General features: G+C 43.5%; 1 protein-coding gene across 2 annotated transcripts; it reads right to left on the reverse strand.

Annotated features, from left to right (window-relative positions):
* Positions 1–1,128: 1,128 nt before the first annotated feature.
* Positions 1,129–21,262, reverse strand: LOC127039427 (cytosolic Fe-S cluster assembly factor nubp1-A-like). 2 transcript variants are annotated; one of them, XM_050933173.1, is made up of 11 exons: positions 21,172–21,261; positions 20,954–21,058; positions 18,348–18,481; positions 11,142–11,210; positions 10,032–10,064; positions 9,203–9,293; positions 7,544–7,698; positions 5,136–5,246; positions 3,522–3,624; positions 1,866–1,949; positions 1,129–1,290 (listed from the first exon to the last, which is right to left on the reverse strand). In XM_050933173.1, the coding sequence occupies exons 1-11, from the start codon at positions 21,200–21,202 to the stop codon at positions 1,226–1,228; spliced, it is 981 nt and encodes a 326-aa protein (XP_050789130.1). In that variant the 5' UTR covers positions 21,203–21,261; the 3' UTR covers positions 1,129–1,225. The 2 variants fall into 2 exon arrangements, with proteins under 2 accessions (XP_050789130.1, XP_050789131.1); XM_050933174.1 differs by lacking the exons at positions 1,129–1,290; positions 1,866–1,949 and adding an exon at positions 3,228–3,293 and having other exon boundaries at positions 21,172–21,262.
* Positions 21,263–24,211: the final 2,949 nt, after the last annotated feature.

The following is a 24,211-nucleotide window of genomic DNA, read 5'->3' on the forward strand; positions in this document are numbered from 1 at the left end:
TTGATCTCCGATAAATCGATCGCTACCTGCCGATAGGGTGGGTAGTCTGGACGTACCCTCAGTTCTGGGATATTCATACTACGTAGATCAGGCAGCATAATTTCAGAAGTGTAATATAAAAGTTAGCTGCAATTTTCCTTCAGGATGTGCTACGCATTTCTCAGAGACTGGGAGATTTAACCACTGACAAGTCAAAAGACTTGTTAACACTCAGGGAGCAAATAGCCTTCTTGAGAGTGCAGAGTAGAGTAGTTACCCATCTCCTTTTACTTTCCTCCCTTTGGCTAATTTCTGTCTTGAAGGAAGTGGGGGTCTGGAATCAGAGACTGGGTTGAGGAGAGCAGAGGAAAGGCATATTTGAGAGGGATTTCTGGCAACACAGCACTTAGTGAATTAAACTCCTACAAATAAATTAATAAAGCCTGAACACCAACTTATTTCCTTGCTACAAATCAAGCAGGCAGCAGGCTCCTTCATGTCAACTCCTTCTGTTCTGCAGTCACACAGACAAATTTATATTGACTTTAATTTGAAAGCAAAGGCCGTTCATTTTCCCTTGATACTTGCCCTCTAATTTCTTGCATTACAAAACAAGGAAACTAATGTTAACTTGGTCCAAGTAAAAAAATTGGTTAGTAATTTGTTCCCACTAGGCTGAAACTTGGTTTTCTTTTCCCAGACACTCTGGTCACAAAAGAGGAGCCAATCCTAAATTTAAGTGACTGCACTCTAAATACGGAACTCTGCTAATCAAAGGAAAAGATGTCCAAGTGATCTTATCCAGCATGGAAATACACACTACAATTCATCCTCAAATGAAGACGGCTTGAAAGTACTAATTTTTTTTTTTTTTTAAAGAGACTCAGGTAAATGTTTCAATGAAAATATGTATTTAATGTATAAGTTTCTGAATAACGTCTATATGCGAACATCTTTGAAGATTAATTTCAGTAACTACATATGCAAGATTTCAGGTATCACAAAATTCTGCATTTAGATTTCATCTCTGATGTACAAAGTGACTTATTTCTATAAACTTATAACAAAGCTTTGAGACATCAGGTGGACTAGATGTTCAAATATTATGGTGATCGCACACAACAAGACCAGGAAATTAAAGCAAGGACATTAACTTAAAAATTATTTATTTGCAATACAGAAAGGGAGTACAAGTCTTTCCTATCGATTCACGACACAATCAATGCTTTCCTATATAACTGCACATTTATTCCATTCCTTGGTTAGATAATTTTTCTTGAGAGTGGTGTAGGCCACAATATTCTTGAATCCCTGCAAAGAGGCAAAAAGAAGGTAGTAGTGAACTTATGTTATGTACTGTTGATCACTGCATGGATCTATTGCCTGCTGTGGGCGTAAGTCACACAATTTTGTCTATCGTATTACCCTAACTTATATTTGAAATAGTTTAAAGAATTTTAGACCCATTTTTCTTCTGCTATTTGAATACTTTGTGCATTTTGTACATTTGCAACAGCTTCACTCACTGGTAAGCTACCAAATTCCATTTAAGACATGCCTGCTCATAGAAAGTTAGCAAAACTACTTGAGTTTGTCAGTAAGAGGACATGATGTATTTGCTGGAACTCAATGAAGGTCAAACTAAGCCACTCTTATTTTAGTTACCTGGAGGTTAACTAGCTCTCATTTGAGCATCATTTAATTGTTTAAAATATAAGTGGCTGAAGTAATTCGAGACAAGGAGAGAGAACAAATGGTGCAATTTCATGATTCTTATACTGTACATTCTGCCAAAATTATGCTGTTGACACCTTCATAACGTATTGTAGAAACTAATTGCTCAGACAAGTAACTCACACATCAGCCTTTTAACATGACATTCTTACTTTGGATGATATTCCTGTAAGATGAAGTAGCTGGGGACTCAGGTATTTCAGAGAAAAAAGATTGGCCTTGATCACAACTTTTCCCTAAAAAAATACGGAAAAAAAATAAGCTAAAAACCCTGGAAAAACAAAACAAAAAAATTGCCTGAAATTTACCCCCCACCCCCAAAATTGCTGCACCAGTTCAGTGAACCGAGGGCTTATGTTCTTCCTGAGTCAGTAACACATAAATGAAGCATGCTCGCTATTTTCTTATAGACAGCTATTAGAACTAAGCAGCAGAACAATGTCATTTTTCAGATCGAGGTCCGAGGTTTTCCTATGCACTATGTGATGAAGTGGGAATGTTCTTAATGTTTTCTCTGAATAATGTGCGGATGCCTCAGTTTCCCCTATGCCTTTCTTAAGTATCTAGGTGATGGGATAAGAGTATGTTATTGCTGCAGAGCCCTAAAGGGCCAGTGTGATGTTGTCTGCACAGAGAATGGCTGACACCCTGTCTGCTGGCAACTGATGGCCTGCAAAGGTGCCAAATGAAGGTGTTGGAGAACAAAGATCAGGTGGCCTCCTGGCCCAGGAAAGAGACAAAGGCCAGAGGAGGGGCTGGAGAGTTTCAGTTTGGAACTGGCTCAGGAAGGAGAGGGAGGCCCAGACCCGGGGTCTGGCCTCCCCTACTCCAAGATGGACCTGACTTAGGGGTCCAGTTTCTGTACCTACAAGCTCTGTTTTGGACAGTGTTCTGTCCTCTAATAAACCTTCTGTGTTACTGGCTGGCTGAGTGTCATGTCTGACTGCGGAGGTGAGGTGCAGGGCCTTCTGGCTTCCCCAGGAGTCCTGCCTGCGTGGACCCACTGTGGGAAGCGCACTGTGGGGCAGGGGATGCTGACTGCTCCGAGGTCAGACCCAGGAAGGTGGAAGCTGTGTAGTCTCCAGGGCAGGGAGCTAGTCTGCTCACAGAGAGGAGGCTCCCCCAGAGTCCTGACTGGCTTTGTATCGAGTAGTTCCAGAGCATCGCCCGGTGACTCCGTGACACATGCCTGACTCTACCATCCTTCCATCTACGTGGGATGCTGTTCCTTAATTCCATGGAAGAGTAGCACCAAGATGGTCTTGCTTTACACTTGATACTGTGTAGACTGGCATATATTATCTACTAGTAACTTGGTCCTTTACATACTACTTCTTTTCTGTTAGTACATCTAATTATCCACTGGAAAAAAATCTACCTAAATTCATACAAGCATTTTTTCAGTTATAGAAACTCTCGCTTTAACTAGATCAAAATTTGATGTTACAAGATTTTATTCCTCCTTGTGGTATGGTTTCATCCAGTCTGCAATTGGAAACGAGCAGTTTTTCAAACAAATGGCACACTCAATACGAGTCCTGTTACTCACGGTGAACGGCTGACATGATTCCTATTTAAACCTAAGCAGGAAGTTCTCTCATCGTTTTACTGATTTCAGACCAAACCATGTTATCACCGTTCCACGAACTATATTTACAGGAATTTTCATTCTAAAAATGTCAGCTACTGGACACTGTTTTGTGTTTATCACAGTGAGTATGTCTAAACCTTAGCTGATACACCAAAAATAACCCTGAAGTAATGGCAAGCACATTGCTGCTTTGTATTATGTAACGTGCCAAGCTTACCTATTTGCGGATCTAGGGGCACTTTCCCCAGGAGAGAAATATTTAAATTTTGGCACATCTTCTCTGCTCCTCCAGTTGTTGGAGGAAAGATCTGAGATTCAATCTGTGATGTAACAGAAAAAAAAGGACAAGTAATACAAGATGACACCAGAAAAGATCATTTTGAGAACGACAGTTCTTCAGTTTTGGTTAGTGGCATGTTCCAAACATCACTTATTGAAGTCCCAATTAAAACAGGACCACCATTGTAGGCTTTGGACGGCTATGTGCAGTAGGTCCTCACATACTATCACTAAACATGTTAGAGATCTACCAAATTAAAACATTTGATCTAAGCTTTCACACAAATCATTTCTGCCCATTAAGAGCACTTTAGGTGCATACATAAATCATAAGCACCATTTCTAATACATTTGTCCTCTATTCATCTACTTTAGGTTACTATTTCTCCAAGACATTTATCGTGGTATATACATAATCCTAATTTTAAAACTGTCAGAATTTAAATGTACAAGAGCAAGGGATTTGAAAGCAGATAGCGTGGCCAGCCAAAACTATTCTTTAATTATGAAAAACCTAATTCTTTCCAGGACCTGGGACTCGTGAGCAGAGACTGACATTATGTCCGATTTTTCAAGCACTCACATCGCTTTGAAGACGGATAAGAGGTTGACGCCAAGGAACTCACCTGAAACCCGTGGACCCACATTCCCAAGACAAGCTGATAGTGCATTAGTCTGCATGTTTGATTGGTCATTACCATCCTTCAGTTCCTTCTCTAACTGGGTCATTAACCTGTCATTTGTCATCTTGTTCCCTTCCTAGCCCAATCCTCAGATTCCACGTTTATCATGACTGGCACATACAATCCGGCATGGGAATGTTTTTAGTAAATGATTAAAGTACACAGTGTAGCTACACCTCATTCCATAATGCTCCCAGTTTTTACTTTTATGTGTTGAAAACGCCAGGAAAGTTCTGAAGCAAAAGCAGTACGTGTAGCTCACTTATGTAACAGGGACATCAGGCGTTCAACATCTAAAGGAAATTGTTAGTAATACAGAAACATCTAGAAGCAAAACTAAACAAGAAGGGAGGATGCTGTAGTGCTTCAACACCCAGCACTTCAGTAGTTACCTACATCACAGAAGCTGCAACATCCCACATCAGCGATTCAGAGATGCCAGCCGGTGGTGCCTCATAACAAGAGCACTTAAGACAGAGTTGTTAAACACAGATCTTAAAGTAGGTCTATTATTCAAATATAGATGTCTTAACACGTAACATCCTGCTGTGCAGCTGAAGCCTCCATTTCAAAATTGCTATTTTTATACAGTGTTCTGGCTCCTAAAAGAAGCTACAAAACTAATTCTTGGCCTCGGGAATGCACCTTTGGTAACTATCTAAGAACAACAGTTCCTGTATAAAGGAGCTTGATACCGTTTCCACCAACAGAAAACAGGATTTCTTTTTTTTAAATTCAGGAGATCAAGCAAGTTTGTGCCATGATAAGTAAATCCTTTCCCTTCCCTTATGGTCACCACAAAACAGACATTTGGATTGCGTATATTAAGACGAGTGAAAATATTAGCAATAAGTTTTAGAGAGTCTTACCTTACATTTTGGGCATACAAAGCCACTCATATTTTCAACGACACCTATAATTGGCAGTTTCACCTTATGACAGAAGTTGATCTCCTTTCGAACATCCTGAAGTGATATTTCCTATCAAAAGCAAATGTTATTTTGTCAGTCCACATGTACTGGACTTTTTCCATCTATGGGTTTTCCCTGCAAAGCAAACTTTCTGAGCATGTTTTCCACCATCAGATTAAACAGATAACCTATTTTCTGTTTTACTCAATTAAGGTATCTTCTGTTTTGAGACTGACCAAAGATTATCACGCTATTTAGATCTTTATTCAACCAACTTAGCTTCCAGCATCTTTAAATCTGTCCAGCAATTCTGGTATGGGATAAAGCATCTTTATTCATATCGCCTGCATTAATGTTGTATCTCCAGTGAAAAGTATTCTTTAAATAGAACGGATTATGCAAATATTACTTTTCCATCTACTAGTTTAGTTTACAGAAAGACATCAAAAAACTAATCTGGTGAAGGTGTTAAGGAAGGTGTGCAGGAATGGGTTTATTCACGCTTTCCAAAGTCAATTCTAATGGGAGGGGTTGGTTTGAGCATTGGCCCATTAAACCCAGGGTTGTGAGTTCAACCCTCCATTTAAGGATCCGGGGCAAAAATCTGTCTGCGGATTGGGCCTGTTTTGAGCAGGGGGTTGGACTAGATGACCTCCTGAGGTCCCTTCCAACCAGGGTATCTTCCCTTAGCTGTCTCTTTTCCAAGCTGGAAAGTCCCCGTTTTATTAATCTCTCCTCATACAGAAGCCATTCCATTCCCCTAATCATTTTTGTTGCCCTTTTCCGAACCTTTTCCAATTCCAATATATCTTTTTTAAAATGGGGCGACCACATTTGCAAGCAATATTCAAGATGTGGGAGTACTGTGGATTTATACAGAGACAACATGATATTTTTTGTATTTTCTATTCCCTTCTTCATTATTCCCAGCATTCTGTTGGCTTTTTTGACTGCCGCTGCACATTGCGTGGATGTTTTCAGAGAACTATCCAAAATGACTCCAAGATCTCTTTCTTAAGTGGTATCAGCTAATTTAGATCTGATCACTTTATATGTATAGTTGGGATTATGCTTTCCAATGTGCATTACTTTGCATCTATCAACATTCACTTTAATCTGCCATTTTGTTGCCCAGTCACCCAGTTTTGAGAGATCCCTTTGTAGCACTTCACAGTCTGCCTGGGTCTTAACTATCTTTAGTAATTTTGTTTCATCTGCAAATTTTGCCACCTCACTGTTTAAACCTTTTTCCAGATCATTTATGAATATGTTGAATAGGACTCGTCTCAAAACAGACCCCTGGGGGACACCATTATTTACCTCTCTCCATTCTGAAAACTGATCATTTATACCTACCCTTTGTTTCCTATCTTTTAACCAGTTACCAATCCATGAGAACACCTTCCCGCTTATCCAATGGCAGCTTATTTTGCGTAAGAGCCTTTGGTGAGGGACCCTGTCAAGGGTTTTCCGAAAATCTAAGTACACTATATCCACTGGATCTCCTTGGTCCACATGCTTGTTGACCCCCTCAAAGAATTATAGTAGATTAGTGAGGCATGATTTCCCCTTTACTAAAAGCATGTTACTAAAACCATGTTTGACCTCATTTCCTTCCACATCCCTTGCATTCTGCTCACTACTCCCTATTTAGTATTCCACTTGTGCCTCTAGACATTTTCTTGTTGTTCCTACTCCTGGAAAACTGTGCCTCTTTCTGCACAATTGGACTCTTCTCCCCCTCCTTCAAATTTCCCACTAAGAATGCACCTTTGATTTAGCTAGACTTCTGCCACTAATCTTAGCACTGACTCTGAACAAAAAGCCTCCCCCCCCAACCCCCTCCCCCATAAAAAACACTATATACATCCCAAGAAGGAAAAGTATACTAACCCAGAGGTTCTACTATCCTTAAATAAATACTCACCACGATTCCCCCCACCCCAACATCACTAGTATCCTCTTTCTGTCTAATGTTATCATTCCTTACTTCCCTCCTAGCATCATCTGAAAGTCAACAGTATTGCAAGTACAGAGTCCTTTGTCTTCAGGAAGTCTCTAACATGCCACAGAGCTGTATGTGTTCAACAAACTGTCGTTTAAATGAGAAAATAATTTGATCTCTAAGGATCAGCATCCAATAATTTGGTTGTGATGAATGGATTGTGCTGGGCACGGGTCCCAAAGGGCAGGAAGAAGATTCCAAAGCCAGCTGGAGGAGTTAAATCATCTCCTTCCATGGAGAGACATTTCTCTGTGCCTACATGCTACAGTTGATGAACGTGGCCATTCTTTAAAGTTAATAAGTGTTCCAAAGCAAAAATTCGTTTTAACTGGTATTACATTTGTAGCAGTACTTCTCTTACCTGAGGAGTAGTGATTATAACTGCTCCATCTATGTGTGAGGAACTTAGATATTGCACAATAGATAGATGTTCATCTGAAGTACCTGGAGGTGTATCCACAATAAGGTAGTCAATTTCACCCCAATCTACATCACGAAGAAACTGTTTGATCATTCCTAAAAACAGATGAACAACAAATTTGAAATTTAGAAACATACAAGCTAGAAAACAGCAAGTGTGCACAGTTTCCTCAATCTCTACTGTAAACTTAAAGGAGCCAAAGCTTGAGTGAGACATTCAGAATTTGGTCTGTTGTTCGAAAAGTCTGAAAGGCACTTTGAGAATCTATTCTGTGCTAAACGATTACCCCAAATATGACGGCAGCCACACTTAATCTCAAAGCATGGGACTATTCTGCAAGGAGAGTATGTAAGATGGCATCTCACTCAAAATATCTGCTCTGTCTGACTTCAGCAAATATATATTTTTACTCCTGTTACCAGAACAGTGCAGAAACAACACAGATGAGTGAGGTGGATTCGATTACTTCACATGTATCGGAATTATTTAGCAAGTTCCAATCTATGGCAAGCAATAAGAGGTCACTGAAGCCATAATTTTGCCGTCAGAAGTTTCATTACTACCAGTAATGCTATAAAGTAAAGAACCCAGTTTTACTCTCAGATCCCGTCCTTTCAGCTGATCACTTTAAATATAGACGTTCTGGCTACAACAATCCTGGACCCTCACAATATCAGTACAGAATCACTGTTTCAGAAGGATCTGCACCTTAAGTTATACTTCCAGAGCATTCTACTCACATTTCTCTGTATTTTGAAGTATGCACTGTCGAACCAGAATTGAGTGTTATCAATAAAAAGCTAGGTACATTCTATTTCAGAAAATCTAGCAGAAAATGTAAGCAGAAAGCAATGAGATGTGCGCCTGAAAGGGCTAAAACAAAAGTACTTTTAAATCTACAGTAACATGGAAATCACACGTTAAGTTCTGAAAAAAGCATGAGCAGTTTTATTACATAAATTCATCAGCAAAACTGGCTCAAAAGAACATTATTGTCTATTGCCATAACCAAATGGTCTACTTCCAGTTGTCTTTTATGCACAAAAGGACAGTACAACAGTATACATTTATACGGTTGAATTATTAACCAAATAAGACAGTTTTGCTACCTACATTCATTTACACACACATCCCTCCCAAACAAACAAACCCCACTGAACATCAGGTAACTTAAAAATTATGATGTTGAACATTGCGATTTCTTTCAGATATGCAATCAATTTAGGAATCTGTTTTAAAACGTAATCAACATCCATGCCTATTTAGAAAGTTCATCAGACCCATGTTAACTATAGATATAAACTATAGATATAAATTCTGCCCAAGTATCAAATGTATGTGTTAATCAGTAGTATGCGTGCAATGATATTTCATCAAATATAGACTCCTTAGTTTCCCTCTAGCCAGTGTAAACTAAGTTGTTCTGATTATGTTAGAGAGCTCAGTTCAATATACGATAACCATCCTAGAGTGAAAGAAAATGCGAATAACTGCTTTGCCAACGAAGTTTTATATGGAAAAAAGGAAGCACTGTCTAAATTGCAATAGTTTATGCTCCCCGATGCAACAACCAACAATGAAAATACTTGAGATACAGACCATTTTTTTTGGGTCCTCTCCAGATAACAGCATCATCAGGACCACTGAGCAAGAAACCCACAGACATGACACACAAGTTTTCTTCAACATACTAGAAAAGAGGAAGCATATTATTAAGATAGCCCAGAAAGAAATTTACTTACCAAAATAATATCCTTACCAGTTCTTGAAAGATTTTAATGGATCAAAACAGTTTAAGAAAATGGATGTTCTGAAAAAATGAAGTGTCCTTACTTTTCCTCCATCAGTCAAAGGCTGCATGATTTCTGTACAACAGTTTTTAAAGAGCCTTTTACAAACTGATAATGCCAATTACTGCAATAAATCTTCACAGAATCACCACTGAGAAGGCATGTGGCTAAAGTGACTTCCCTTCCTCAGCATCAGAAAAATGTGTGTGTAGTGGCATGTACAAAAGTTTGAACAAAACCTGAACTATTTCCATGCATTTTGTTAAAGAACATCACCTCTATTATTCCTTGGGATTTAATTATCAGCAGTGTTGTTATAACTGGAAATGAAGTATTATGCAAGTGCATGCTAGTCTATCTTGGTTGTCCAAACCAAAATGAGTGCAAAGGGAAACAGCTGAAAAAGCGAAACTTTACTTTGTTTTAAAGTGTTAACCCACTGTGATGTTAGTAACAGAAGGAATTTTTTTAAAGCTATGATGTTTAATATGTAGTGCCTCTTTAAGGAGCAGGACTTCTGTGTATGGAAAAAGAATGGGTAGCAGGGAGAAAATAGTTCTAGTTTCTCTCTGGAATAGGCCCCCCTAAAAACTGTTTTCTTTTTTAAAAAAAGAAAAGAAAAAACCTCACTAACTTACCACCGGAGACCATCCAGAACCACTCTGGTGAACCTGAGGATAAAAGCAATGTTTTAAAACCCCATATATACATAAAGTATGCAAAATATAAGCTACGCTGTAATGATAGCGTATTTCTTGGCATCTGGTTTGAAATGTCACTGTAATCAAAGAGCCAAATGGCCATATAAGAAACTGCAAAAAGGCAGAGTTCCTGAATTAGTCAGTAAACAATGGATTCTGCTAATGTTGCAGCAAACAGGTTGCCTAACCATCTGCAATATAGCCCTCATTCCCTTGCTGCAGAAGAGTTCACCCTGAAGGACACCACTCTGAGAAATATTTGAAGGAAAGAAAGAGGCAGATGCCGCTAGCCACTGCCCGTTAAGTATAGGGATACCTGCTAAAAAAAGTTTGCTACATAGTACAACAAAACCAGAAAGGAGACTGGCAACCAACTCCAGAGAAACACAAGTATGTACAAATTTCTCTCAAAGACAGTACTGCCTTATGCCAATGGCATTACTGTCCTATTAATGTGTCAGCCTGATCAGAGATAAATGTCTCAGAGGCTGCTAATCGCATGGCAAAGGCAGCTCAAATATCCTAATACAAACAGTACCATACCCGATAAACAACATTTAAAAGTAAATTCCCTGTACAGAATGTTAAATGTCTTTCTCCTATGCCAGTTAGCTAGTCTTTAAGGAAACCAAGGTGAACCTTACTAATATTAACGGTGTACGTTATTAGTACCAAAACACAGCGCGTGCCTCTACTTCTCAAAAACTGAAAAAACAGATATAATAAGGCTGCATATCACTAAAGCGTCAGAATTTTGTACAAAGCGATGATTCTGCAGTATTAAAGTCTTCCAAAGCAATAAAGTTCATTTTATGTTGTCTTATCCTGGCATTAACTATTTACTTGAAGTGTGCAATTCATTTGTACAAGCTAGTCAAGCTCTACTGAATTTGGAGGGGCTCGGCTTGCTTTTTATTATGTACGCATTTCCACGCATATTCCCCCACAAGTTATTTATTAAACAAAGCCATATTTTATATATATATAACCTGTTAGGCAACTTGTGACAAGTTGCTCTTACTGTTTTTAAAACAAAAACAATCATACCTGTTCTCCCTCTATACCCATTATTTTAGGAATTGATGGTCCACAAATATCTATGTCCAACAGAGCAACCTAAGAAAGAAAAAAAGTTGGAAATAAGCACACAGAGTTGTTTACATAAATTAGAAGCAAACACTAAAGTGAGTTGAAATGTGGAGAGTATTTAGCTTAGATTAGTAATGGGAAACGAAGCATCCTGACATGAAGACACGACTGCCTTTACTAAATTCATTTTTGGTAGCAGGCCCGGTTCTAATGGACAGTCATTCACCATCTCAGTGGAAGCTAATTTGTATCTTCCTTAGTAGTTGACTGAGCATTAATCCTTCCGTTTTACTCTTAGTTTGCCTACAAAAACTATATTGCATAGTCAACAGGGCTACAGATCCACCTTACAAAAGACACCGAATAACAAAATGATTGGAAGCATCCTCCTAGAAGTTTGAAACCCTGTCTTTGTTTTAATCATTTATGTTTACATCTAACAAATTCCACCCCCAGCTCCTCCCCACCCTCAACCCATCTCTCTTAAGAGGCCCAAATGTAACCTGATCTTCACACAATTCCTGTTGATCTTTTTGATGTATGGTAACACAGCTCTGGGACCTGGGTATAATTCATGCTCCCTTTGGTGACTGACTGGTATATAAATTATACAGAAACAAACAGTTTCTATATTTGTGTACGTATTTAATGTCTCAGTAACAGAGTGGTGGATTTATAAAAAGATTTTAGAACCCAGATGGCACTGCTCAAGCATCAGAAAGTATTGGATAACACAACCAACTGCATGACTACCTTCAAACTGATGCAATTAGAATGCAACCGTCAATGGCTGATAGTGAAAGCATATGAATCAAATACAATTTTACGCAACTGCATTGTATGGTTGAAAAGATCTAATAAACCTTGTTAGGCCTCAGCAACCCTAGTTCTACTTGCATGGAGGCAATGTCAGACTCAGGTATTTGAATTTGCATTGGGAAAATGCAGACTGAACTAACTTATTCAGTAGTACGAAGGCCAAACTGTCCACACAGTCACAGATTTCACTGGCCAACAGGCAAGCAGCATAAGAAAATATTTCACTTAGTCGTTACATATTATACATTAGGCAAATCACAATATGTGTCACAAAATAAAGTAACTTATTTCTAGTTTTTTTTTTAATTTCTTTAACATGCCTGAAATATAATACTCTGTAGAAATCTGTTCCATATAGGAATCTGCTGTGCCACATCAAGGTAAAGGGAAATGCGAATTGATCCTATATGAAGTGTTTGTGAAAGACGTGTCTTTCTGAATGAAGTAATACCACATGTGGAAACTCACAAGCACGGGAAAGGATTTAAAAGCTAGCGATTAATTAAAGGAAAATTCTTTTCTGAAAAACAGAAGCTGATTTCACAGCATTAACTGCAAGCCTACTGAGACAGATTTTAGGGAAAAAAGTTCATAAAAATAAAATTCTATCAGTACTAAGCACATAGCACACAGGTTCAGTAACAACATCTTGAACCTATTTGCTCTGTGCTGCCCAAAATTTCTCTCCTTGTGCATACTGACACAGGCAACTTTTTCTTGTTATCAGCATTGAGGAATCCAGACAGCATTAGAAGAGTCAGCGACATTCCAGACCACCTCACGTATGAGCACCACAAATGTCTTAAGCTCATATTTAAGAAAATATTGTTTATGGTGACTGAGGAAGTAGGAAGCCAAGAGCAGCTGCACACCACATATCTCGAACCCAGGCTTCAGACTGAATCTGTTGGCAGTTAAGCTTACAAGTCTTGTGCTGACTTGTAACAGATCTGATAATGGAAGCTACTGGGGAAGAATGGCACGTGCCATTCTTAGAGTTATTTTTGTGATCTTTTAACTGCACTTGAAACAACCAATGAAATGTTAAGGTTTTTTCCCTATGTATGTAAGGGTTTGTTTTTTTTTGGTTTTTTTAAAGATGCATTTTAGTAGCTTTCACTTTTCTGGGGCGGGAAGGAAGGTAGAGGAGTAAAATAAAGCCCCCTTCTTACTCACAGAACCCCTAAGAACTAACAGGCACATGGAAAGACAACCACATGCCTGAACTACTTTTACCTTCTCAGGTGCGTGCAGAATAATGTGTTTTATGGCCGCTTCTCACCTCCTTTCTCAGGTGTGTGCAGAATAATGTGTTTTATGGTCGCTTCTCACCTCCTACATATCCTCCTGCCCAGTGGCAAGGCTAGCTAGACTGTGCCCTTTTAAAGATGCAAGCAGCTTCCTTTTCACCTCCAAGACCCCTATCAGTGATGTGCGCATCTGTGTAGGAGGGGCGAAGAGGATGGGACACAAAAGAGAGCAGGCAGATAGCAGATGGACTGTAGTTATTTGTATTTATTTCAACATAATACCTAGATATGGACTGAGCTGTCTTACAGATTGTGTGCGCACACATACGCAAATATTGAATCTGTAAGAGACTCATGTGGGGCAGTCATATGATCTTTTGGGGATTTCAAAAGTGTTTTCCTTCAACCTAACAGCAGTTCCTGCAATTTCAGTGCTTGCAGTTTTTGAGGGAATGACAAATCTCTTATTTACAAAAGAATTTTAAACACACCAGCAATTCCTCTTATACCAGGAGTAATGAATGATAAACAGGAATTCCTCATACAAAAAGGGAAGTCCGTTATGCAGCATTTTCCTTCTTCAGAATTGGGCATTAAAAAGGCAAGGGACAGTTTTTACATCTTCTGGCATAATGACAGTACTCAGCCCTCCCCAGCAAACAGGAGAAACAGCCCCAATTCCTTTGCTTGCACAAAGTCTAGCAACTTAGTAGTTTTAGAAACAGCCCATTAGGAATACAGCTGACAAACACACTTTTTTTCAAACTGCCTTTCACTCCTCCTATCCACGACAGGTGCCTTCAACATCATGTTTTACTTATTTTAAGTTCAATACAAAATATTCTCTCGAAGGGTTAATAGTTTGAAGGGTCTGCAAGCATCTCTTCTAATGCTGGCAGGAAATGGAAATCGAAAACAGGATTTTGATTCTATAGCTCATTTTTCTTACATTTTTCTTGCCTGTTAGAGCAAAGGGCACATTACATACAGCCATCTTTAGGTCCCATTATGTCAGATGGGTGGGCTCACCTACTGCCATGGAGCATTCTTTTGCCAATAGAAGGAGCATGACAAAGCTGAGTGATAAAAAGTTAAAATAAACCCTGGGTGATTTGTGTGTGCGTGGTTTGTTTAGATTTTGGGGAGTACAATTAGTTGTTTTTCTTTTACAAGTGCTCGTTCCATGGAACAGTACTGGTTCCAAAGGCAGCTTTTAGCCTACTGCTCTGAACATTTAAATGCTTGCAAAGATACGGGTGGGCAAGAGGGCTGGAATTCATGAGCTACAGCTGCTCCTGTGTTCTTCTTCCACTTTGTGATTTTATGACCATATTTAACAAAAACAAAAAATAAAAAGCCCAGAATCTTTCCCCCCTGGTGCTTTGTAAGAGATCCATACAAAAACAATACAGGAAGAACTGTCAAATATAAAAAGTAAATGCAGTGGGGAAAAAAGTCTTTTCCTGAAATTTTTCAGTTAGAAATGACACCTAAAGATTACTATAACACCAAGAATAAAAATTTTCAGACATAAGTCTGACTTTCCAAGTAATCAGTGTCACACGAAAAAAGAAACTCTTAGCACCTTTATACAAAAAAAACACACCAACTGTCAAGGTCAACACACATGAAAGATACAACTGTTTGTTCTCCACCAGAGTTTTAAACAGTTAAATTACTATTAAATATTAGGGCTATCAAGCGATTAAAAAGATTAATCATGATTAATCACACTGTTGAAGAAAATCATTAAAATATTTTGGATGTTTTCTACATTTTCAAATATACTGATTTCAGTTAACACAGAACATAAAGTGTACAGTGCTCACTTTACATTTATTTTTGATTACAAGTATTTGCACTGTAAAAAACCAAAAAATAGTATTTCTTTCAATTAACCTAATATAAGGACTGTAGTGCAATCTCTTTATCATGAAAGTTGAACTTACAAATGAAGAATTAAGTAAAAAAACCAACCTGCATTCAAAAATAAAAACTTAAAATTTTAGACCCTGCAAGTCCACTCAGTCCTACTTCTTATTCAGCCAATCACTCAGACAAACAACTTTGTTTACATTTGCAGGAGATAATGCTGTCCTTGTCTTGTTTACAATGTCACTTGACAGTGAGAACAGGCATTCACATGGCACTGTTGTAGGCAGCATCAGAAGATATTTATGTAACAGATGCGCTAAAGATTCATACATCCCTTCATGCTTCAACCACCATTCCAGCGGACATGCATCCATCCTGATGCGGGTTAATAACATAAGAATGGCCATATTGGGTCAGACCAAAGGTCCGTCCAGCCCAGTATCCTGTCTGTCAACAGTGACCAATGCCATGTGCCCAAGAGGGAGTGAACTTAACAGGTAATTTTCAAGTGATATCTCTCTTGCCATCCTTCTTCACCCTCTGACAAACAGATGCTAGGGATACCATTCCTTACTCATCCTGGCTAATAGCCATTAATGGACTTAACCTCCATGAATATATCTAATTCTCTTTGAAACCCTGTTATAGTCCTAGCCTTCACAACCTCTTCAGGCAAGGAGTTCCACAGGCTGACCGTGCGCTGTGTGAAGAACAACTTCCTTTTATTTGTTTTAAACCTAATGCCCATTGATTTCATTTGGTGGCCCCTAGTTCTTATATTATGTGAACAAGTAAATAACTTTTTCTTATCTACTTTCTCCACATCACTCATGATTTTATACACCTCTTTCATATCCCCCATAAGTCTCCTCTTTTCCAAGCTGAAAAGTCCTAGCCACTTTAATCTCTCCTCATATGGGAACCGTTCCAAACCCTTCCAATTTTAGTTGCCCTTCTCTGAACCTTTTCTAATGCCAGTATATCTTTTTTGAGATAAGACAAGACCGCATCTCTATGCAGTATTCAAGATATGGGCATACCATGGATTTATATGAGGGCAATAAGATATTCTCCATGTTATTCTCTATCCCTTTTTTAATGATTCCTAACATCCAATCCAAAGTAGTGCGGACTGACACATGTTCATTTTCATTATCTGTGTCAGATGCCACCAGCAGAAGGTTGATTCTTTTTTGGTGGTTTGGGTTCTGTAGTTTTTGCATCGGAGCGTTGCTCTTTTAAGATTGCTGAAAGCATGCTCCACATCTCATCCCTCTCGGATTTTGGAAGGCACTTCAGATTCTTAAACCTTGTAGCTATCTTTAGAAATCTCACATTGGTACCTTCTTTGCATTTTGTGAAATCTGCAGTGAAAGTGTTCTTGACCTGGCACATGTTGTTCGTTTATCATCTGCTATAACACGAAATATATGGCAGAATGCGGGTAAAACAGAGTGGGGGGACATAATTCTCCCCCAAGGAGTTAAGTGACAAATTTAATTAATGCATTATTTTTTTAATGACCGTCACCAGCATGGAAGCATATACTCTGGAATGGTGGCCAAAGCATGAAGGAACATATGAATATTTAGCATATCTGGCACATAAATACCTTGCAATGCCAGCTACTGATGTGCCATGCAAATATCTGTTCTCATTGTCTGGTGAGATCGTAAATAAGAGGGCAGCCCTAGCTCCTGTACACGTAAACAAACCTGTTTGTCTTAGCGATTGGCTGAACAAGAAGTAGGACTGAGTGGACTTGCAGACTCTGAAGTCTTACGTTATTTTGTTTTTGAGTGCAGTTATGTTACAAAAAAACCTTACATTTGTAACTTGCACTTTCACGACAAAGAGACAGCACTACAGTACCTGTATGAGGTAAAGTGAAAAATACAAATTTTTGTTTATCATTTTACAGTGGAAATATTCGTAATAAAAATATACACTTTCATTTCAATTACAACACAGAAGACGATATATATGAAAATGTAGAAAAACATCCAAAATGTTGGTTTGTATTCTATTGTTTAACAGTACAATTAAAACCGTGATTAATTTTTTTTAATCATGATTAATTTTTGAGTTAATCACCTAAGTTAACTGCAATTAATCAACAGCCCTACTAAATATCTATCAAAGTTGGAAGGGAACTCAGGAGGTCATCTAGTCCAACCCCCTGCTCAAAGCAGGACCAATCCTCAGACAGATTCTGCCCCTGATCCCTAAATAGCCTCCTCAAAGATTGAACTCACAACCTTGAGTCTAGCAGGCCAATGGTCAAGCCACTAAGTTATCCCACCCCACCGAATGCTTCAAGACAAGGATAGTAGAGCAAGTAGCATTCTAAAATGAAATTAGAAGTTACTAAACTAGTAGCAACCTACAAACCACTCCCATCAAAGCTTATGTACATAACTTGTCCGTGACTCGTCCTATGGAATGATTTACATGGTTAAGTGGCTGCAAGTTCAGGGCCTTACATTACAAGTAAGCAAAGAAAGATGTCACTTTCACGTGACTAGCATATATGCAGAAACCCACAGAGTTAAAACTGTGAAAACTGTAGCACAAACACATCATGAAGATAATAAGTGTATAGAATCAGAGAGGTAGCCGTGTTAGTCTGGATCTGTAAAAGCAGCAACGAGTCCTGTGGCACCTTATAGACTAACAGACGTTTTGGAGCATGAGATTCTGTGGGTGAATATTAATCACTCAATGCCACATCTGTCTGTTCTATTCAACTTTCATATTTAGGATTTTCTATGCACCCAGTTACCCTGGAAAACACTGCCCAAATTTGTTAGAACTTGATTTGCATTGTAGAAAACCATGAAAACACTCTCTCTCAAGACTTTATTACAAAGACTTAAAAATATTACATACTCCACTTGTCCTCAATGTCTGAAAAAAAAATATCTAGAGCATTTCTTTTATTCATGTACCACCAAGCTACTAGACTTTGACAACAGTAATGAAAATCAAGTAAAATACCGTAAGAACCATCTGTAACTGTAGTTTTAGGTCATCTGGTAAGTAACAAAAGTCTGGTATATAATTTTTAGCATTTGTCTAAAAAAAAATTATGTAGTCTTTTCCCCCGGCCCCTTGGACATGTTAAAGTGAAGTTTAAATCAGATATTCCCGTCTATATTTTTACCCCAAGCTGTAGTCTCTGTATATCCACACAAAGACCTACTGGAGAGGGGTTTCTCACCTGTTTAGTCTCATCCTTTGCTAAGCCATGAGCCAAGTGGGCGCTGAAAGTGCTCTTGCCAACTCCTCCTTTCCCAGACAAAACTAGGATTTTGTGTTTCACAATTTTCATTTTCTCCTTTATTTCTTCTATAGCTGCAAAGGCAAAGGCGTTCCCAAGAGTTTGCGAAATGAACATAAGGGATGGCACCCCAGGAACCCTCAGCTTAGGCCCCCCTACCACGTGAAAGGGCTGCGGGCCAGAGTTTCGATTCTTCTCCCCATGCATCCCACCCCATCCCATCCCCCTCCCGAGAGACATGCTCCATGCACTCCCCAGACACCCTCCAATAGCTATCCCTCCTCTCATGCACCCCACACCCTCCCTGAGAGACATGCTCAATGCACTCCCCAGACACCCCCAACAGCTATCCCACCTCCCATGTGCCCCACACCCTCCCTGAGAGACATGCTCAATGCACTCCCCAGACACCCCCAACAGCTATCCCACCTCCCATGTGCCCCACACCCGCCCCGAGAGACATGCGCCATGCACACCCCGGACACCTCTAATAAACTACCCCTCCCCACTGCTCACCTGGGGCACATGCTTCATGCACATCCCAGACACTCCCAATAGCTGCCCCTCCCCCATGCACCCCACACCCTCCCTGAGAGACATGCTCAATGCACCCCTGACCCCCGCAATTACAACTCCTCCCCCACCTCTCCACATGCACCCCACTCGGCCTCCCTCCTCCCCCAAGAGACATGCACAATGCACTCCCCAGACACCTCCAATAACTACCCCTCCTCCTCTGCCCACTCCCCTCCCCCCCAGAGACATGATCAGTGCACCCCCCAGACACTCCCAATAGCTACCCACCCCCCTCCTTGCCTGAGAGACATGCTCCATGCACCCCCCCAATAACAACCCCTCCCTCGCCTCTGCAAATGCACCCCACTCCCTCCCCCAGAGACATGCTCCAGGCACTCCCCAGACACCCCCAATAGCTACCCATCCCCCTCCTCGCCCGAGAGACATGCTCCAGGCACTTCCCCAATAATGATCCCTACCCCGCCTCTGCGAATGCACCCCACTCCCTCCCCCAGAGACAGGCACCCCCCAGACACCCCCAATAGCTACCCACCCCCCTCCTCGCCCGAGAGACATGCTCCAGGCACTTCCCCAATAACTACCCCTCCCCTCCCCCAGAGACAGGCACCCCCCAGACACCCCCAATAGCTACCCACCCCCCTCCCCGCCCGAGACACATGTTCCAGGCACCCCCCCAATAACGACCCCTCCCCCCCCGAGACAGGCACCCCCCAGACACCCCCAATAGCTACCCACCCCCCTCCTCGCCCGAGAGACATGCTCCATGCACCCCCCCCAATAACAACCCCTCCCCCGCCTCTGCGAATGCCCCCCACCCCCTCCCCCAGAGACAGGCACCCCAGACACCCCCAATAGCTACCCACCCCCCTCCTCGCCCGAGAGACATGCTCCAGGCACTTCCCCAATAATGATCCCTACCCCGCCTCTGCGAATGCACCCCACTCCCTCCCCCAGAGACAGGCACCCCCCAGACACCCCCAATAGCTACCCACCCCCCTCCTCGCCCGAGAGACATGCTCCAGGCACTTCCCCAATAACTACCCCTCCCCTCCCCCAGAGACAGGCACCCCCCAGACACCCCCAATAGCTACCCACCCCCCTCCCCGCCCGAGACACATGTTCCAGGCACCCCCCCAATAACGACCCCTCCCCCCCGAGACAGGCACCCCCCAGACACCCCCAATAGCTACCCACCCCCCTCCCCGCCCGAGAGACATGCTCCATGCACCCCCCCCAATAACAACCCCTCCCCCGCCTCTGCGAATGCCCCCCACCCCCTCCCCCAGAGACAGGCACCCCAGACACCCCCAATAGCTACCCACCCCCCTCCTCGCCCGAGAGACATGCTCCAGGCACTTCCCCAATAACTACCCCTCCCCTCCCCCAGAGACAGGCACCCCCCAGACACCCCCAATAGCTACCCACCCCCCTCCCCGCCCGAGACACATGTTCCAGGCACCCCCCCAATAACGACCCCTCCCCCCCCGAGACAGGCACCCCCCAGACACCCCCAATAGCTACCCACCCCCCTCCTCGCCTGAGAGACATGCTCCATGCACCCCCCCCAATAACGACCCCTCCCCCGCCTCTGCGAATGCCCCCCACCCCCTCCCCCAGAGACAGGCACCCCAGACACCCCCAATAGCTACCCACCCCCCTCCTCGCCCGAGAGACATGCTCCAGGCACTTCCCCAATAATGATCCCTACCCCGCCTCTGCGAATGCACCCCACTCCCTCCCCCAGAGACAGGCACCCCCCAGACACCCCCAATAGCTACCCACCCCCCTCCCCGCCCGAGACACACTCCAGGCACCCCCTCAATAATGACCCCTCCCCTCCCTCAGAGACAGGCACCCCCCAGACACCCCCAATAGCTACCCACCCCCCTCCTCGCCCGAGAGACATGCTCCAGGCACTTCCCCAATAACGACCCCTCCCCCCCCGAGACAGGCACCCCCCAGACACCCCCAATAGCTACCCCACCCCCCCGCCCCCCAGCGCCGCTCACCCGGGTCCGAGGCGGCGGGGCCGCCGGCCGCGCACAGCCCCCGGCTGGGGCACCCCTGGCAGGCGGCGGCTCTGCCCGCCTGGGCGCTGCTGGTGCCGGGGCAGCCTGCAAGGGAAGGCGAGAGAGAGAGCGGGCGGGGGCCCGGGTCAGGGGAGCCGAGACGCCGCATCCGCCGCCGCCAGGCCCCGCCCCCGCGCAGCGCGCCCGGCTCCCCTCACCGTGCGGCGCGGCTCCGGCAGCCTCCGCCATCGCTCAGCCGCCGCCTCAGCCCCACTTCCGGGGTCGCGGAACCACTTCCGGGGCGGCGAACCACTTCCGGGGCGGCCAGGCGGCCGTTGGGACGTCGCCGAGCCGTTGGGGGAACGTGCGGCTGTCCCGGCGCGCGACGCTCCCGTGTCACGTGGTTGGGCCCCCTGGGAGAGGAGCCGGAGTGGGCGGAGCCGGCAGTGCCCCGCCCCTGCGCAGGCGCTCAGCTGCCTCTCCCCGCTGCCATCTCAACTGCTGATCTTCTTAAAAAGGCGATGGCCTTGGAGTGGGGCGCTCTTCCTTAAAGGGGCAATGCGCATTACACACACACACACACACACACACACACACACACACACACACTCTGCTGATCTTCTTAAAAAGGCAATGGCCTTGGAGTGGACTGGGGCCCTTCTCCTTAAAGGGGCAATGCGCATTACACACACACACACACACACACACACACACACACACACACACACACACACACACACACGGCTGATCTTCTTAAAAAGGCGATGGCCTTGGAGTGGAGTGGGGCCCTTCTCCTTAAAGGGGCAATGCGCATTACACACACACACACACACACACACAGCTGATCTTCTTAAAAAGGCGATGGCCTTGGAGTGGAGTGGGGCCCTTCTCCTTAAAGGGGCAATGCGCATTACACACACACACACACACACACACACACACGTCTCTGCCCTGCCCCTGTGTCTCCTCCCTCCAGTCGGTTTCGGCTGCTGCAGACTGACACGGCTTCCACACTGAACCTTGCGTTCGGTGCCAGGAATTAGCTCCCAGCACGCATCTGAAGAAGTGGGGATTCACCCGCAAAAGCTCACGCTCCAACACGTCTGTTAGTCTATAAGGCTGCGTCTACACTACAGGAGAAATTCGAATTAGCTTAAACCGATTTTATAAAACAGATATGATAAAGTCGATCGTGCGCGTCCACACTAGGGCACATTAATTCGGTGGTGTGCGTCCGTGGTCCGAGGCTAGCGTCAATTTCTGGAGCGGTGCACTGTGGGTAGCTACTGTAAAAGAATGAGGCCAATAATGTCGATTTGCGTCCACACTAACCCTAAATTGATATAGTAATATCGATTTTAGCGTTACTCCTCTGGTTTCGTAGGAGTACAGAAATCGATTTAAAGAGCCCTTTAAATCGATATAAAGAGCAGTGTAGTGTGGACGGGTGCAGCGTTAAATCGATTTAAGGCTGTTAAAATCGGTTTAACAGCGTAGTGTGGACCAGGCCTAAGGTGCCGCAGGACTCTTTGCAACTCCTGAGGGCTCAGCCGCATGCTAGTTCATTAGTGAGCCGCAAGGCATCCCCTGGGAAGTGTCCCTCCCTGACTTACCCACCTCAACCAAGCAAAAACAATTTCCCTAGAACCTAACCCCCCCACACACACACATCAATTCTTATGGGGAAATCGCATTCGCTTAACATTGTTTTGCTTAAAGTATTGTTGAGGGAGGGGGCAAGGCCCCAAGTAACTGGCAATATGGCGTGGGTTTAAAAGTTTACATTCTCAGGCCTGCTATCGCCCTCAAATTGCCCCTCAGATTAATCAGTATGTTCCCTTGAAGCTAGCATGAGTACATGTAATCATTTATCATTTTCTTTTGTTTATGGTATAAAATGTAATCGATCAAAAGGGGGCTCTGTAGTGTGGGTAAAGGATGTAGTTAATTAAAGGCTCCGGAACTTAATGAATTGTAAATAATCAATTGTGGCACCTGTGAACATCTTTGTAAACAAGTAGGGTAGGGTATGTAAGACGTGGCAAAGGATAACGGGATGTGCAGGGTTTGAGATTTGTATATCTCCCAGCACCTTATTTGAATTCAAATAAAGACACTTGTTTTTCCACTCCGGTGTAATTATTGGGGATACGCACACCGGGCAAACGAACCCCAGCTGTTGCCCCCTGCAATGGTATCAGAGGGGTAGCCGTGTTAGTCTGGATGTGTAAAAGCAGCAAAGAATCCTGTGGCACTTTATAGACTAACATGTTTTTGAGCATGAGCTTTCATGGGTGAATACCCACTTCATCAGATGCATGCATATTCACCCACGAAAGCTCATGCTCCAAAACGTCTGTTAGTCTATAAGGGGACACAGCACTCTTTGCTACTTTTGCTTAAAGTAGCGTTTTTCAGGAACTACGACGTTAAGGGAGGAGTTACTGGACGGTTCTGCTGCCCTCGATTCTCACACCGAGGCTAACAACCCTCTCTTTACTCCTGCCCCACGAACAGCAGGCTGAATTCCCAAGCCCTGGTACTCCCCACAGGGCAGAAGGCCATAGCCCATGGGCAGAGTGCAGGGGCATAGGGAGTGTTGCTTTCCCCAAACTACAGGGCAAGAGCAGGGCAGTCCCAGGGCAGCTCCTCACCTCCTTCTCTCCCCAACCCCTGGCCAGGTCGGAGGTGGGAAGCCAGAGCCAGGCATGCAGGACAGCTGCTGCTCTGGCTGATGCCATGGGGCAGGCAGCCACTGCCCTTGTCTCCTGCTGATGCAGGGGGTTGAATAACAGCTCCCAGCCCCCACTTTGCTCATGCAGCTTGTAAGAGCTGCCCAGGTGGAGGACCCAGCTCTGTGGCTGGAAGAGCCCTCAGGGAACAGGGACTGCAGGGAAGCCCTCCTGGCACACAGACCCTCCCTGCAGAGCTATTCTCCCGTCCTCACACAGCCCCAGCTGCCCTCCTCCTGCACCCTGAGCTACCCCTCTGCCTGCACACAGCCCTTAGTTACCCTCTTCCTGCACCCTGAGCTATCCCTCTGCCCGCACACAGCCCCTATTTACCCTCTTCCTGCACCTTGACCCATCCCTCTGCCTGCACACAGCCCCTAGTTACCCTCTTCCTGCACCCTGAGCTACCCCTCTGCCTGCACACGGCCCCTAGTTACCCTCTTCTTGCACCGTGAACTACCCCTCTGCCCGCACATGGCCCCAGTTACCCTTTTCCTGCACCCTGAGCTATCCCTCTGCCCGCACA

The sequence above is a fragment of the Gopherus flavomarginatus genome, chromosome 23, assembly GCF_025201925.1.
Source record: "Gopherus flavomarginatus isolate rGopFla2 chromosome 23, rGopFla2.mat.asm, whole genome shotgun sequence".
In the NCBI taxonomy this organism is placed as follows: Eukaryota; Metazoa; Chordata; order Testudines; family Testudinidae; genus Gopherus; species Gopherus flavomarginatus.

Excerpts from the sequence above, each read along its gene's own strand:
- LOC127039427 (XM_050933173.1), bottom strand. The coding sequence starts at position 21,202 with ATGGCGGAGGCTGCCGGAGCCGCGCCGCACG. Across the intron at positions 9,294-10,031 it reads GTTCTGGATGGTCTCCGGTG|TATGTTGAAGAAAACTTGTG; the intron begins GTAAGTTAGTGA and ends CCTCTTTTCTAG. Across the intron at positions 5,247-7,543 it reads TTATAATCACTACTCCTCAG|GAAATATCACTTCAGGATGT; the intron begins GTAAGAGAAGTA and ends TGCTTTTGATAG.